Below are 16,621 nucleotides of genomic sequence, written 5' to 3'. Positions count from 1 at the left end.
GCATAAAAGGCATAGCCAAGGGTGAAGGACTGTTATATACTATGGCCTGCCAATTGGGCCGTACCATCAGATGCCATGCTGGAGGATTTAGGTTTAGGTTGGGTTTATTTGTATTAGTTTCAATTATGTCCATTTTGGTTTTCCCCTGTGTGTGTTATTTGGTTTGGCCCAGTTAGTATATATGTTCCCGTTTGTCTCATTCAAGGGGGCAGTTTTTGTTGTAGTTATTTTTGGTTTAAGTTATATTGAGTTGACCTATTTTAGAGGTTTATATATTAAGTTCTTGGTTTTATATTGTTTTGTGCATTTTTGGGGTAAATAAAAACCCATTTTTTCAACAAACTCCTGTTTTCCTAATTGTCTTACTGCTTGGTCCCTGACAATTTACATATGCTTAATTTGAATTGTTCATCAACATATCAGTAGTAGAGATGAAGAAAAACAGTAGAGTAATTTATTACGCCATATTAGGTTAGTGACGTATGTATTGCATTTCAATTGTTTGCTTTACATTCACTGTATTGAGATCACAGATACTGATACAAGCAATAGCACTGAAACTAAGCTTTTGCTTGACTTCCTCTCTCATACAGTCAAAACCACAAAAGGAAGGTACATATAGTTAAGAGCTTAACTAGATGTTATTTCATTTGCAAGGTTGTGCAGGGAGTGAAGCATGATAAAACATTTAACCATTGTTTAAGTTTCTGAATAGACAGATAGACAGAGCCTGGAGGGACTACCCAGAATAAGAAAATACTAGAGCTGGCACTTTCTCAATAAGAATGAAGACCATTTCTATCTTCTACTGTCTTCTATATGGTAAGTGTGTTAAAGGAATACATCCATTGATTTATCTAAACAAGTCAAAGATGCTTTAACTCTTGTAACACGATTTAATTTTGGCAGCTGCTGGGATAGAGGGAGCAGACATCAATGTAGAGGGATTCGAGGGAGAAGAAGTCTCGTTTCAGTGTTCACACAGATTTGCGTGGAAATACAACAAATACTTCTGCAAGGATCCATGTAAAGACAGTGAAGATGTACTGGTTACTGTACAATCTGGTAAAAGAGTGGAGTCAGGGAGGATAGCTCTGGTGGATTCGGGGGATGGAGTCTTCACTGTGACCATTAGTCAACTCCAGCTGTCAGACTTGGGGAAATACTGGTGTGCAGTAGACAGGCCTGGTTTTGATACATTCACTGCAGTACATCTCACTGTAAAGGCAGGTACGTGCATGCATGATCTTATCACTTTTACCTTGAGTGACTGCTTTTATGTTTCTCTCTCCATTTATGACTACACATTTCCCCATCAGTAGTGGAATGTAACGATGTACATTTACTCAAGTGCTGCACTTTAATACAATTTTGAGGTACTTGTACTTTACTTTAGTGGTCAAAATTTAAAATGAAAACTTTTGTCGCTATTCCCGATGTTTTTGTCACTCCTTCCGATGTTTTTGTTGATTTTTTTCTACACTTTTTTTTGGACATGTTTGATGCATTTTTTAAGACATTTTTGTCACTTTTTTTCAACGTTCTTTCACCAATTTTTTTGTCCTGAAACTGATCATTTATTTTACTTGTGAAGAGCGTTTTATGGAACCATCCACGTTATGTTTTTGACAATTTGGTTGAAAGAAACCAAATTTCTGATATGCAAACTTTTTGAAAATGGCTCAAATTTGACCCGAGGACAACAAGAGGGTTAAATCCTGTTTACACACTCATGCATCAATACTAACAATCTAATAATGTGATATGTAATTTTATATCTATACCAATTTATATACCACTGTTCCATATACAGATGACACAACAACTGTCATACCTGAACTTTCTCCTACATGGACATATCAGAATATTTCCAGCTCCACGCAATTTACATCTGGAATGGACACCAGTAGGCCCGCAAACTTGTCAACAGGTTGAAGGAATACATCATCAAATATGAATCCTTACAAATATTAATCGTAGGTAGAAAAACTTACATTAAGTAATATTCTATTCAACCTCACAGCCTCGAACAGCACTAATGGAGGAGGACAGAACACCATCACAGGTGAGTCTCTATCTTTTTGGTGTGTGCATGGTGCATGGATACAGCTGGAGACTGACACTTGTGGATGTGTAAAATTGTTGAGCCATCTCTCTTGTTTTTGGTCAGGCATCGTGTTGTATGCTACAGTGGGGTCTGTTGCCATGCTCACTATGTGGGTGCTGACAGCAATGCTTGTCAGGAACTGCAGAGAAAACTCCAAACCTCAACTACAAGTTTGCTCCGACGGCACCGACCACGTCAGTGCAGATAAAAGAGGGGTAGGAGACACAAACTGGAGACACATCAACAACTCTGCCTAGAGAAACATGACGGTTGTCTTGACAGCGAATGAAATTAAGCTGACGATGATTAAGTTTCCTTTCCTGGTTTCAGAGGTTAATGTACGAAGAGGTGTTTTCCTAAAGTCCATCAGTTCACATTTTTATTTCTCTTTATTTTGAATCTGTGGAGTTTCTGCATTGGGATGCTTTAAAACCCACACTTAATCAGAATTGTCAGTTATACAGGAGCGTTGTATTAAAGGAATAGTTTGAAATATTAGGTAATACACTTATTTGAGTTCTTGCTGAGAGTCACTGTAGATGAGGAGATACCAGATTCATGTCTTTCTGTTAAATATAAAGCTTCAGGAGACAGTTAGCTTAGCTCCAGGAAGAGTCCAGACAGTCACTGCTCCATAACAAGAAATAGGCCCATACAGTACACAACCACCCTCGTGAAATAGTATTTAACATTTTGGTTTTTGTGGGGATTAAATTGTGAGCTTTTTTGGTGAGTTTTAGAGGTGATGGGGTACTATAGACAGAAACATACTATAGATTTAATTGTATGTTGTGTGTAAAACAACAGTTAGACTTTATAACTGAACATATACTGTATGAATAATAAAAGTTTTTTTTTTTTTTAACTTGAATGAATAATGAATGGAGGGGAGTTGAATAGTTAAGAAATTCCAATCTTCCCTATAATTAGTAGCCTACCAAATGGCATAGTTTTTTTTTCCAGAAAAAGAAAATGTATTTTTCATTGTCATGTTTATATATATATATATATATATATATATATATATATATATATATATATATATATAAATATTTAAGTCTGCAGTACATCATATTTGCAGTGCAAATTTTAATAAGGCTTTAGTAAACTTTATATGGTATTCATATATGTTTTAGTGCGTGGATTCACTACAGTGAGACAGTTAAATTCAGCTCAGTAAGTTGTGGAACACACTAGAACTAATACATGCAAATTATTTTTTCCTTTTCACTTTTCAACAGGCCAACTCTAATGAAGTGCAGTCGATTAAAAAGTTCTCTCGTACTCACCATCCGAAGCAGGATCCACTAACAGCTCCGTCCACAGCAGCCGAATGTAGTGTACCCATGCATATCTATGAAAACATCCCTTGCTCCAAAGGCACTGCACAATCAAGATCCTCAGTTGCAAATGTCCAAGACGCACAAGACATCAGCTCTAGGATCTACATCAAACCTCTGCCACCTATAGCTGAAAGAACTGGTGAAGACTATCTTAGAAAACACACAAATAAACCTACAGCAACTACAAATGCCATAAGCAATTCTACAGATTCTGATTCTGATTCTGATTCTGAGAGCTGTACAAGCAGCGTTTCAGCTTGTCACTCCCGATCTTACAATGATTGCACAGAAGTGACGCCCAGATCACTTTGGTTTGGTTTGGATTTATCAAAAACAGCATGAGTTACTCTCAATGGTGTGATTTTTATGGACATTAATGGACAACTGAAGTGTACCTCCTCTGCTTGTCCAGTTATAACCAACATTTATCTTTCACTTTGAGAAAAAAAATTGTAAAACCTTGCAAAATTGTTAAAACTATGGCTTTTCACTGTCACAGACTTAAGATAAAATCTAAAGGGCACAGGAAAAACACTTTTTTATTGTGTCTACCCTATGTATGTAGGTCACTGTGTGTGTGTGTGTGTGTGTGTGTGTGTGTGTGTGTGTGTGTGTGTGTGTGTGTGTGTGTGTGTTACGGTTAGGCTAAGCATTGGGGCATATTTACCATTAGTCTCCAGGGGATGATTGTCAATGTAGTGTCCTCCAGTGACAAAAACAAATGTGTGTGTGTTTGTATATGACTGTTTCTGGCTGATGCAAATACATATTTGAATGTGTGTTTGCAGTCAGTGAGAGCGTGTGACTATAGAGAGGGAGCTTTAACCTTCAATACGTCAGTGTCAGTAATAAGATTTTTCTGTACCTTAAAATACACATATCTGCACTTTTGGGCTGATGCCTCAGTGTGTAGTATGTTAAAGCTTCTGATTGGGGGGACTCCTAAGTGGTCATATTAATAAAGACACTGTGGCAGACAGCACTGAATACTGATACAATCCACCACATTATAATTTCCAGCACATTATTGTAAAACTCTAAGACATATTATCTTATGTATACTATGGGGCAACATCAAATGGATGAATTCATAATAAAGTGGAAAGAAATTATGTTTATGGTTTACTGTCTTGGATAATTTAACAAAAGACAGATCAGACTTCCTTAATTTACATCTGATAGAATAGTAGTAGGGAGAAAGTGTTACATTTTTGAATGGATACAGACATAATGTGCTTCATGGCATCAGCCTTGAACTTATCTTTTGTGTTTCATTTTTTAAATAATTCTAATTAAAGATCACTCTTTGTGACCTTGTCAGTGGAATATTAAAAACAAGTATTGCAGCCTGTTTTAGTTTCATAGATCAATGTTATTAATAAAGATAACAGGTGCCACTTTTTAATAAAGCAAACTTTTTAAAGGGTTTATACAATGTACATTTTTGGGCCTATTGAGGCAAGCAGAACAAGCTGTGTGGTGATGGTATTAGCAAACAGCTGCTTATTCACAAATCCAACAAACACAGAGCAACACTATCATTCATTTGTAGTTGTGTTTGTGTCCATCTGACAAATATAAGTCCAATATTCAGCTCTATTTTTATCTCCACTAACTCCTGATGAAAATATCTGGCTCTTTAGCTGCTAAATGCTGCTCTATGTTCACCAGCTAGTCGCAAAATGTGTCTGTTCCCTTTTTAGTGTTGGGCAGCTATTAGAGTACACTGAAAACAGACAACTGAAACAGCTCCCTGCTGCAGCTGGAAATAACTTTGATGGGAGCACTAAGAGTAATTAATAAACGGTGAAGTTGTGGGCCATAAAACAAATACAATCAGCTGAAAGACGCCAAAACGCTCAATAGAGCTGTTAACTGCAAAGTCTGGTCATCATCATTTTCTGTGGGTTCGTCACTACTGTCAAAACCATTGACATTATACACAGTCATTTGATCCATTGTTGATATAGAAATGTTGCTAGGTGCAGCTTTAATTGTTAATAAATCATTTGTTAAAGGTGCTGTAGGTAAGACTTATAAAACTAACTTTCTGTCATATTTGCTGAAACTGACCCTATGTTCGAGTAGAACTACATGAAGCAGGTAATTAAAAAGAAAATCTGGCTCCTCTGGTACCACCTACAGGTGTAGTGTGATTTGCAAAAATCCACAGCTCCCTGTTCAGATGTACCAATCAGGGCCAGGAGGGGTGTCTAAATGAGTGTCAATCACTGCTCATGCACACGCATTCATTCTCCCTTGTGGGGGGAGGGGCTTAGGAGACTGTTTTGGGCTTTAGCAGAAAGGGGGGAGGGACTGAGAAGTTGTTAATGTTCAAATGTTTTGGCTAAGTCCTGGATCTTCGCAATCCTACCTACGGCACCTTTAATGCCTCATAGATCAGTAATAACAACATTTGCGTTAGCACACTAAAAAATCTCTTTGGCTGGTGTTAAACCTCCTCACAGCTATACTTATCAGTAAGTGGTACAGTAACAGACAGCAATAGGCCTACTGGAGTCCAGCGCAAGTACCGTCTGTGATGACTCAAGTAGATTACAGAGGAGGACAGAATTGCCTTCAAGGATGCAGCAAATTAAACCTGCATTATTTTCTTAATTAAAGAAAAAACAGTGAGCGGCCATGATTTCACTTCCACAGGTTGAAGGTTATGGGGACTGGTTTGTCATGAAAGAGGAAGAGGTTTAAACACATGGACATAAAGGCACCAGATTTAACACACAGACACAGTCTTCAGTCCAGGTTGCTGCCTCGTTGTGCAAGTGGGGAAGAATCAGAGTTTTTGGACTGAAGTTAAACTGGGAGTAATGGGAGCCACCTGGATTTCATGGAGAATGACTACAACTGTCATCATTACTATACTACAAATCCAAGGTGGGCTGCATGCTACACATTAAGATTTTTTAAGGACTTCACTTGAGTTAAACTATTTATTAAAACACATTTTACATGAGTACACAACTAACACAGCTTTTTCTGACTGACAGCTCTGATCAGTGTCAAAACCACAGCTGTTACTGGTGTGGAAGGACAGAGATTTGACTTCAGATGTGACTATAGAAACGGCCTGCAGAGCAATGCTAAGTACTTCTGCCATGACAATGATGACAATGTGTCCACCAAGCCCCTGATAAGTAGAGAAGAACATACAGAATACAAAAATGGACGTTTCTCTCTGTACGACAACCACACCGGAGCCTTCTTCATTGTCAGTGTGGACAAACTCACCTTGGAGGACAGCGGGACGTACCGGTGTGGGGTGCACATTACATCCCTCCCTGATGAAATCAGTTTCATACAACTGAATGTTGCCAGAGGTACAGTATGACATGTCTCGGCACAGGATCACTATGTCCTAAAAAATAAAATAATATAATCTGGTTTCTGGTTAGTGCCTTATAGCTTTAATAGGTAGCTTACAAGACAAATGCGGTATAGTTTCTGTCCACCTGGTGATTTCCATCTAAAAATGTCAGACCAGTCATATGAGAACTAAGTAGTGTTACTTTTCCTATACACGTTCCTCTTTTCTGAACTTTCTATTGGTTATTAAAGGTTAGTACAACTGCACAAGTAGGTGCATGTATCTTTTTGTAAATGCATTTTTTTGCTGTCCTTTATCAGCAGCAACCCCTCCAAAAATTCGAACGCATCACAGTAAGTAACATCCGAATAACTACACAATACATTAGTTATCGCTGTGTGTTCATTCTATTTTTGTACCTAAATACTTTTTTTTTGTATTTTTGCTTTAAAGTAATTGGATCCGCCATATTTCCAAAGGATGTCATAATGGACATTGAGTAATATGTGTGTGTGTGTGTGTGTGTGTGTGTGTGTGTGTGTGTGTGTGTGTGTTCCTGACTTGGGCTATCTTCATTGACACATTTAAGACACATTAAACTTAAAGCAACACCTACGCACTTTTAGAAGGAGACAAAAGAATTTTTGGTGTTGCTTTAAATAGAATAAGGTAATATCAGCTTGACCACTACCACCACGCACTACCATGATGAACACAGCTTTTTTAATTTGAATTAAGTTTACTTTTGTCTAAATTAGTTTGTTTATTGTTCTTACATGTTTGCTATTTATTGTTGTATTTGTATTTGAACTTGTGTACTGTCACTGCTGCAAAACCAACTGCCCCTTTGGGGACAAATAAAGTTCTACTATACTTGACTTGACATTTCTGACTTAAGACCAGTTAACTGGGGACTGTGTGTGTGTGTGTGTGTGTGTGTGTGTGTGTCCATCTGTTTTAATAGTGTTTCTAATTTATAATTAATAGTGTGTCTGAGTGAATCCTCTGCCAGGTAAACATTAGTCATTGTTCTCTCCTGCAGAGCTCCACCTGCCGCTGTTCGTGACTGCAGCGATGTGTATCACAGCAATGCTGTTTATATGTATGTTTACAATTTGTCTTCTGCTGGCTGTTAAACACCGAAGACCCGGCCCACGCCAGAATGGAGAGGTTAGTCCAAACATTTAGCCACAGTAGCTGGCTCACACAGCATGGCTTTAGGGTTGGCAACGTCGGTTGGTCCACCACTTTTGTTCAGACTGAATTATCTCAGCAACTAGTGGATGGATTGGCACGGATTCTAGTACAACGTTATGCATCATCAGGTCTAATTGTCTAATACTTTGGTTGATGACTAAATACTTGCAACATTAATGACATTCCCATGAGCATCAGCTGTACTTGGTGCTTTATGCTAATTAGCTAATGTTGAGCTGGATTTTCAGTTGATGCAATGAGTTTAGGTTTTAATGAGTGTCAGATGTCAGCCATTGATGTCAACCTCTCCGATCTGGCTGATCACCTTATGATCCTGGTAAACAATATACCTGCTGAACATGTTAAGAAAATTAAAAGAACGACGTGATCGTTTGATTCCTGAGGACGAAGGAGAAGGCTAGGGTCCAATTGAAAGTTAAGCAAAAGGTTTAATAAACAACATGATGAAAACGACATGACAAAAAGAATACAACAACAAAACATTTAAACAACACTGCCAGCAGCGGACTGAAATGACATGCCTCCTCTTCAGGAATTACATCACAACAGTCCTGAATCATTGTGAAGTTTCCAAATTTATCCTAATGGAGTTGAGGGTGGTTCCTCAAATGACATCTCTCCCAGGAGTTAGGACACACCTCTGAATTCAGGTTTACTCTCAGGTCACAGACAAAGATCATTTATCGTGGTAGTGCCAATTCTATTCAAGTTTACAGAGATATGCATTTCCTTTGTTCTAATCAGTCTGGCCCAGCAGGGAGTGGCTCCCCAAAAGGCCAAGACAACAGTTACCTTTCCTGTGAGGACAATGAGTTTTTCTCCAGTATGCAAATTGACAGTCATGACTTAATCAATCTTTAGAAACTTGGGTTGGAATGAGGCATGTCAAATGTTGATTAAGGCTAGTCAGTTTGATTCAATCTGGCTGTATGGAACATTATGTACATTTAAACCAAAAGGACATTGTTTTCATAACATTAAACATGCTTTTAACTTTTTTTTATAATTAACAAACATCAACATATTAGCATAGTTATTGTGAGCATGTTAGCATGCTGATAGCATTTTGTTCAAAGCAACAACGTGCCTAAGTATGGCCTCACACAGTCGCTAGCATGGCTGTATACTCGTAGTCTTGTTTGCCGACTGAAAAGTACCACATTGTCCAGTTCCCAGTAACAAATTTGCATTTAAATTTAAATTTTGTGCAAGAAGCAGTTCACTATCAGCAGGTTTTTGCTCATCCCACAGACATCATCTGACTACGAGACAATGATGCCTGGTATCAGAACTGAACCTGAACTCCGCTGCAGCTTTTCAGCTCCAGACTGCGCTGATATCTCAGCTTTACCGGCGCCACCACCTGACCTCTGCTCCCACTTCACATCAAAGCATCGGGAGTCTACTGTCACTCTCGGCCTCGGTGAATATGTTGATGTGGATGGACCAAAGCACATCTGCCAGTACCAGCATCTGGATCTCAGCCGGTTAGAGGAGCACGTCTATCACAGCCTTCATGGAAAGTACGATCCTAAAGATGGACCTCTGGGAGTCAAAGAGCAGATTAACAGTTATACTGTTGAAGGATAGTTCCAGGTTAATTATAACCGATGGAAAGTTAACTTTGGTTTTCTTGTTGCTATGTTGGTTAAATCTGTGTTTGTTGATAGGAATGATGGCCAAAACAACAAAAGTAAGACCTAATTGTAATAAACCAAAATTATTCTTTACCGTGCATGGATGAAAGAAGGATATGACGGGATGTTGGCCAATTTAAAAGTTAATGATTAAGGATCTTTAGTAATTCAAGTAGTTATAGTGTTAATTATTGCTGTGTTTTGTAACTTCTTGAGGAAAATGCACCATTTTGGATTGGACAAACAAAAGAAAAGACCAAAAAGAAATAAGCAGTCTGAGCATGACTCTTAACTCAAGCTGTAGGAGTTAACAAAATCCACGAAGAAGAGCAGACTGGATGTAGTAACCACTGTCTCACTCTGCTGTAATATATTTTACCAAAATAAACAAAGTGATAATATCTGAGGGTTTCTTTGTGTGAATTATTTACTCGCCTAATTGATCTTAAACATTAGCTATGAGACAGGCAAGAGATGGGAGTGATGTTTCGATGCTTCTCACATGGTTTACGTGGTTTGGTGGGGAGATTTAGACAGAAGAAGCTGGATAAACATAGGAAGTGCAACAACAAAGAGGAACCTATGACAAGTTGTCATTAATTTGTAGAAAATTACAAAGATGTGTAATCAGGGTGAGATAAGAAAAGGCAACGGATAGTGACAGATGTACAAATCTTACGAGCAGCGTGAAGATGATTTCCCTCATTTTGGTCTTTTTTCTGGGAGGTAAGTTTACGGACATTCATTCTTCTGTCCCCCTTTCTCTCTTCCTCTATTTGAATGTTTAGTGTCTTTGTGGTTGTAAGATTTTCAGTTGGACGTTTTTTTTCTTGACTTTGTTAGAGGGCCCTGCAGCTCCTGCTGACTCCCAGTGATTTGTGGCTGTTGTTTTTGAGCCCATACCACTATTTGTTGACTTTTAAAACACTTTGAGTGGAAACACTCTGGATTTGTCGGTGCTGTTGAGAGCTGTAACAAAATTAGGAAGTACACTTTTAGAACAGTGAAATGATTACTAGGGTTAAAAAATACAAAATGTATTAGCCAAATGTCAGACTTTTAATATCAGCTTTTTTTCTTGTGAATACTGCATAGTCTGACCTCTTCAGGCCTCTTAAAAACAACTTAAATAAAACAGAATAAACTGGCTACAAAACACAGACATATGCAACCTGTGTCAGGGATGAGAAAGGAAAATGGTCAGAAGCCGTAAAAGTTTTGCAACCACTGCTTTGAATAACAGGATAAGTCTATCTGGTTGGTAATATACAGTGTAACTAGTGAGGTCCACAACTGGATGCAAAAAGCATGATGATCTGACCATTGTTGCTGTCTGTGTGTTTTGTGCAGGGTTATGGGAGACTGAAGCTATGTCCGTAACAGGAGTTTTGGGGAGTGATGTCACAATAAAATGCTCTCACTCCAACGCATTTTCCAACGTCAAATATTTCTGCAAGGGAACGTGTGAAAATGAAGACGTCCTGATAAGTAGCAGAACAAATAACAATTTATACAAAAAATACAGTATTAAAGATGAAGGAAACACATTCTACGTGACCATCTCTTCTCTTGAAGAGGATGACTCAGGAATGTACTGGTGTGGAATAGAGAGAATCGGTCTTGACACATACAGTGAAGTTTTCCTCACAGTCATAAAGGGTGAGTTGATTTAATATACAGTAAATAGCTTTAATGATGTTGTTTTTCATCACTTAAAAGATAAAGACATTTGTTCTATTTCCTTTTTTATGGACAATATTTCACAACACAGTCTGAAACTGATCTTCTCTTTTTCGCAACAGACAGTAATTACAGGAAAGAGATAATCCACTAACACAGCAGATACATGAGATTGAGAGACAAGGAACAACATTAACATAATTCTTTCTTTTTTCTTTCAGGAAACACAAATGACCCTCAGTCAAATGCTCTATCTTCTAGTAAGCAACTGTTTGGTTGTGTGTAGATGTGTATGTGAGAGACAAAATCCTGATTGAAACATAATACTGAGACATTATTTTGTCCCTTTTTTCAGAGAAGCTTGTGTGCATTGGAGCAGGTCTCGGGGTGGTTGTGCTGGCTCTGGCGATTGCCCTTCTAACATTCTTCAGACATCGCAACAGAGACATCAGTGCACATTCTGGTATAAAATTAAACAGACTTATATAATAATATTTTCAGAGTAGGGGTCCTATAATAAAACATCTAAAAGCAAAACTCCTATCAAATGGGTACCTTTGAGACGAGACCCTATCAAAGGTCCATGGTCTAATTTGTGTCAGTTTAGGGGTCCTTGGCGTGAAGTTTTGGAAAAACTGGTTTAGAACACTCTAACATACAAACATCCTCAAACTGCCCTGGGAGCCATGTCAATCACTTAGCAACCACCTGAAAACACACAAGCAACTACAAACAACCCATGGATTTATTATATCTACTGGATACCAGACTCAACTAGAAAATGCATTTCCTGCAGAAAATGCGTGTGTATGCTGAATAACTAAATTGCTAAAGCTAAACTGAATTAATAATCTGTAAGAAGAAGCTGAAGTAGTGAGAATAGTTGGAAAAGTGGGAATTGTTTTAATTGGTATGAATTTCATTGACAATTTGAATAACACCACTAATGTGAAATGTTTTTTAAAGCTAATGTTAAAGCTAAACTGGATTGCTCATTAACATGTGTGAGAAGGTGAAGTTGTAAGAAATGTGGAAAAGTGATAATTGTTTTAATTAATATATCTTTAAAAGTTGAATAATAGCCATATTGTGTGAACGTTATAGGTGTTACAACAGTGGCTCAGCAGTGGCAGAGACAAACTGGCAGCAAGGCTGACCAGACAAATTTGTAATTGCGACTTTTGTCTCTGAGTCACGTCCTTCTGTCTGTTTCTTCTTGGATCTATAATATTCTCTAAACTATTTACTTTTGAATTAACAAATTGCCTACTGCTTATAGCCAGAGCATATCACATTCTAACAACCACAGCCACTCTGCCAGTCTCTCAACATGTAGCAACATTTTAGCACTTTGAAAGTACAAAGTTGTAGCTAATGTGTAGGCAACCACCTAGCAGCAAGAGGGACACATTTTTCATTTTGTAATTTTCCATATTGTAATTTCTACTATTTTATTTCCATCTATTCTGCAAACATGTCTGTCCTGAAAGATATCTCCCTTCTTTTTTGCTCTCCCTGGTGGTTTCTTTCAGAAATGGGCAGCATTTATTGAATTTTTAATTATTTGTTTGTGCTGCTTTTAATGCAGCATTATGGCACCACAAACATTGATTGTTTTTCAGGAAGTGAAAGTAAAACACTTAGTTTTAATTTCACAGGGCTCTAAAACTGTGTATTGTATCATCACTCACCATACAGGAAAGGACCATGACATAGTATATGCAACACCATCCGGTCAGAAACAAGATGTAAACCACGTCACTACTTCCTCTTCAACAGCCAATGAGGATCAAGAAACAGACAGCAGGGCTAACAGCATCTTCTGCTCGTCGACCGTTCAGCACCAAGACACCAGCAGAGATCACTCAGATAATATTTACTCCAACGTTGTTTCATCAGAGTCTCAGATCCAACCAGAAGGTCTCTTCTACTCCACTGTTAGCTTCATAAAACACACAGACTCCAGCACTGTCACGCCTGTGCTTACATACTCCACTATTCAACACAAAGCAACGGATGAATCAACAGTCTATTACAATGTATAACCTCAGTGCCGATCACCTTCACTGTTATGTGCAGTATCTTCCTCTGCTGTATTATTAGATTATGTTCTGTTTTATGCTAAACAGCAAATACCCACCACTCACACATTTCTGTAAAACTAAATCCACAGGTTGTTGTGAATTAATTATTTAAATAATTCTGTTCAATTTGATTTATTTTTTAACATTAAGATATTATAAGAAATATTTAGATAACTCCTCTACTCTAATTTTAACCTGATAAAACAAATAAGTCAATATATACATTTTCTTTACCGTGTGTTTTTGTTTTTGTTTGTGGTTGTTGAGAGTGGGGCTCCAGTAGTGTTTATTGTAAGGTTAAAAGCCTTAGATTGAATTTAGACTCAGTGAAGTGAGACTTGGTGAAGGGCAGAGAAACCAGTAGACCCTAAGGAAAAACAAAAGGGGAGAGATAATTTAACAAAGATCGCAATGAGGAAAATACTTCTCAGCGTCTGGCTTTTCTCTGGTAATTACTTAAAACAACACAGTCGAGAAGATTGGTTATTATCATTTCCTGGAAAATCAAGATTCCAAGTGTCTTTCTTTCTCTAAAGTGTGCGTTTCTGTCCTCTTTACACACTAACCTTTACACACTAACTAACGCACACACATACACAGATCAGCTGACGGCCACCCCATAGTCACGCCATGCAGTATTGCAACCAAGTTTCACTGCCCGCCATCTTGGGGTTAAATAGCCTATTTGGTGATGTTGGGAACCGAGCAGTGTGGTTAAACACTATCTTTAAACAAAGAGATCTCAGAGCATGTGAAATCTGAGACAAAGGAAACCACATGGCTCACATGCAGCCTGAGCGCCCTTTCAAACAAAGAGAATGAGGCTTCCGGGTCAACTATAAAGACTAAAGCCATAAAACAAGAACAATCTGGGCGCCTGGATAGCTCACCTGGTAGAGCGGGCACCCATATACAGAGGCCCAGTCGGCCCTTTGCTGCATGTCATTCCCTTCTCTCTCCCCTTTCATGTCTAAGCTGTCCTGTCATAATGAAGGCCTAAAAATGCCAACAAAAAATGATTAATTATTAATAACAATTAACTTAAAGTCACACCTCCATGAGAAAAATGGCCGGAGATATATAAAACTACAGAAGTTGTAGTTCACACCTACGAGAACACTGATTTCCTATTGGCAGCGGTCCCTGAACACAGCAGGGGGCTCTGACCAGGTGACCTAAGGAATAAAAGTCCCTGTCACCCACTTCTCATTGTCACTCACTGCAACACCTCAAGTTGCTAAAGAAGACAAACATCGGTCACTCACTGCAACACATAGCTAAAGAAGACAAACCATTGCTATCCATTGCATCCGTGCTAAACTGGAAGCACAGCCAAACATTTGTACTCTAAATAGTTTCAGTGTCATGTCACTCTTCTTTCAGTGTTTTCTTTTAGTTTCAACTTTCTGTTATGGTGTGGACGTCAGTCTTCTTGACCCCACAGCCCATTGCTTTGAAGCCTGGCATCACCACACAGCCAGCGTATGGTACCGTCTTTCATGAGTTCACCCGGAACTCCCAGACAGCAAGCATGTTTACAATAGTTACGTCTGTTTCTCTCTGCCATTGTTGATTTTCACAAAGAATCGGGCTGGTTAAAGTTAACTGATGTTATAGAGGTCCGTTAAAACAAGCCCTATCTACGGTGGCCCTGAAGTGCAAATCACCACAGCAATTAGAGAAACGCAACAACAAATCATAAAACACAACGGCAAATAGGAAAACACGACAGCAAATATGAAAACAAAACGGCAAATAAGAAAACACGACAGCAAATAGGAAAACACGACAGCAAATATGAAAACACGACGGCAAATAGGAAAACACGACGGCAAATATGAAAACACGACAGCAAATATGAAAACACGACGGCAAATAGGAAAACACGACAGCAAATATGAAAACACTTCAACAAATCACAAAACACAACGGCATTAACTTCTACCGGAAAAGGTAGGGCCTATCTAGTAGAGGACGGACCCTCCTGATTGGACAGACGCACTGTCTGTCTTTTGACAGGAAGGAGAGGTGAAAAAATAAAAGTGCCTCACTGTCTATGCTTTTAACAGACGGACTAGCCGTTTCTCATTTCAAAACACTGGACGAAATGGATGTGGAACTATGAACTGTGCTGTTGGTGAATCGGCGTCAGTCTGCTTGCAGGAGGAGAATATTCTGTCAGGAACTTTGCTCGCAACGTGCAAAGGTAGGTAACGTTACCGACACCGATAGGCTTTAATGTAAGCAATAGTCGTTTTGTCTTATTTATCCCATGTCAATAAATTAAAAACTCGTGGGAGTTCATGTTTGTACAGTAGTCATAACACTTACCGGTAAGGAGAATTGCAGTAGCTAACCGTTTACATTAGCTTGTAGTTTACTGCATGTATGAAACATTAGCTCATTGTCCAGTAGCTTCTAGCTTTCAGACAAATGCAGTGCAAAATATGATCAGCAACTACAAGGTAAACGCTACCAGCTAATGAGCTACCACAGGCAGTATGATATGCATTAAACTGCAAGTGAGAAAGGGTAAATAGTACTGTAAACACACAAGCTACAAGGCTACAACCAACATATGAAAAGTCATAATACCTCCATTGATAAACCCCCACTAACACAGTAAAGGTAGGTGTAAGTGTGTTAAATGGTCAACAGTTGTCAGTTAAGACCATGATGAAGAAACTACACCACTACACAGTTACATGAAGTACCTTCATGTTTCAGTATGCTTAAATATACTTGTGATACAATTCTAATCTTACCAGGACAGGTTGGATAACTACTGGACTAACCTAATCTTACCAGGACAGGTTGGATAACTACTGGACTAACCTAATCTTTCTCCTTCTGTCTGCAGTCCGGAAGCAACACCATCATCGGGAGCTGAGTCTGATCGCCGCTTCATGTTGAATATACTTGTGTACAGTATATAGTAATGTTTGAATAAATGTTATAATAAAGATACACGTTTCATTAATGTCTTTTTAGAGCTTGTATACCTAACTAGTTATTAAAACAGGTAGCATCTGAATATAATCACTCAGTTAGAAGTTTCCTGTGTCCAGGTCATAATTTGATGGAAAAATAAACATTGAAAAACAGTTTATATTATATACACACCCAAAAACTTAAAAGACACAAACTAGTTAATTTAATGCATTTATTTTTTGAATGGCAATCTCTAATATAGCAAATAATCTATTCAACATCTCTTTTTGGCCTCT

The 16,621-nt window shown here is 38.3% G+C and overlaps 3 protein-coding genes and 1 long non-coding RNA gene across 8 annotated transcripts; 3 read left to right on the top strand and 1 right to left on the bottom strand.

Annotated features, from left to right (window-relative positions):
- Window positions 1–558: 558 nt before the first annotated feature.
- LOC116042810 (CMRF35-like molecule 3) lies at window positions 559–4,562 on the top strand. 3 transcript variants are annotated; one of them, XM_031289207.2, is made up of 6 exons: window positions 560–822; window positions 910–1,230; window positions 1,814–1,930; window positions 2,024–2,065; window positions 2,171–2,322; window positions 3,349–4,562. In XM_031289207.2, exons 1-6 carry the CDS (start codon window positions 786–788, stop codon window positions 3,790–3,792), a joined length of 1,113 nt encoding a protein of 370 aa, XP_031145067.1. In that variant the 5' UTR covers window positions 560–785; the 3' UTR covers window positions 3,793–4,562. The 3 variants fall into 3 exon arrangements, with proteins under 3 accessions (XP_035856314.1, XP_031145067.1, XP_035856313.1); XM_036000420.1 differs by having other exon boundaries at window positions 1,790–1,930; XM_036000421.1 differs by lacking the exon at window positions 3,349–4,562 and having other exon boundaries at window positions 559–822; window positions 1,790–1,930; window positions 2,171–2,802.
- Window positions 4,563–6,105: 1,543 nt separating this feature from the next.
- On the top strand, window positions 6,106–10,031 carry LOC116042819. 3 transcript variants are annotated; one of them, XM_031289224.2, is made up of 6 exons: window positions 6,106–6,345; window positions 6,459–6,788; window positions 7,099–7,128; window positions 7,229–7,270; window positions 7,818–7,945; window positions 9,245–10,031. In XM_031289224.2, the coding sequence occupies exons 1-6, from the start codon at window positions 6,279–6,281 to the stop codon at window positions 9,581–9,583; spliced, it is 936 nt and encodes a 311-aa protein (XP_031145084.1). In that variant the 5' UTR covers window positions 6,106–6,278; the 3' UTR covers window positions 9,584–10,031. The 3 variants fall into 3 exon arrangements, with proteins under 3 accessions (XP_031145084.1, XP_031145083.1, XP_031145085.1); XM_031289223.2 differs by having other exon boundaries at window positions 7,096–7,128; XM_031289225.2 differs by lacking the exon at window positions 7,099–7,128.
- LOC116042839 lies at window positions 8,402–8,648 on the bottom strand. Its single transcript, XR_004103321.2, has 2 exons — window positions 8,607–8,648; window positions 8,402–8,574 (listed from the first exon to the last, which is right to left on the bottom strand). It is a non-coding gene; the product is annotated as an uncharacterized LOC116042839 (long non-coding RNA).
- Window positions 10,032–10,111: 80 nt separating the features above from the next.
- On the top strand, window positions 10,112–13,582 carry LOC116042822. Its single transcript, XM_031289228.2, has 5 exons — window positions 10,112–10,356; window positions 10,981–11,289; window positions 11,532–11,570; window positions 11,666–11,773; window positions 13,009–13,582. The coding sequence occupies exons 1-5, from the start codon at window positions 10,323–10,325 to the stop codon at window positions 13,353–13,355; spliced, it is 837 nt and encodes a 278-aa protein (XP_031145088.1). The 5' UTR covers window positions 10,112–10,322; the 3' UTR covers window positions 13,356–13,582.
- Window positions 13,583–16,621: the final 3,039 nt, after the last annotated feature.

This window comes from Sander lucioperca, chromosome 4, assembly GCF_008315115.2.
Source record: "Sander lucioperca isolate FBNREF2018 chromosome 4, SLUC_FBN_1.2, whole genome shotgun sequence".
NCBI classification, from domain to species: domain Eukaryota; kingdom Metazoa; phylum Chordata; class Actinopteri; order Perciformes; family Percidae; genus Sander; species Sander lucioperca.
Note: the sequence above shows the minus strand (reverse complement) of the source record. Positions and strands in the feature narration are given on the sequence as shown.

Coding starts and splice junctions, on each gene's coding strand:
- LOC116042810 (XM_036000420.1), top strand. CDS start 786: ATGAAGACCATTTCTATCTTCTACTGTCTTCTATATG. Junction 1,231..1,789: donor ACATCTCACTGTAAAGGCAG/GTACGTGCATGC, acceptor TCTATACCAATT/TATATACCACTGTTCCATAT. Junction 2,066..2,170: donor AGGACAGAACACCATCACAG/GTGAGTCTCTAT, acceptor GTTTTTGGTCAG/GCATCGTGTTGTATGCTACA.
- LOC116042819 (XM_031289223.2), top strand. CDS start 6,279: ATGGGAGCCACCTGGATTTCATGGAGAATGACTACAACTGTCATCATT. Junction 6,789..7,095: donor ACAACTGAATGTTGCCAGAG/GTACAGTATGAC, acceptor GTCCTTTATCAG/CAGCAACCCCTCCAAAAATT. Junction 7,946..9,244: donor GCCCACGCCAGAATGGAGAG/GTTAGTCCAAAC, acceptor CTCATCCCACAG/ACATCATCTGACTACGAGAC.
- LOC116042822 (XM_031289228.2), top strand. CDS start 10,323: ATGATTTCCCTCATTTTGGTCTTTTTTCTGGGAG. Junction 11,290..11,531: donor TTTCCTCACAGTCATAAAGG/GTGAGTTGATTT, acceptor TTTTTCTTTCAG/GAAACACAAATGACCCTCAG. Junction 11,571..11,665: donor GTCAAATGCTCTATCTTCTA/GTAAGCAACTGT, acceptor CCCTTTTTTCAG/AGAAGCTTGTGTGCATTGGA.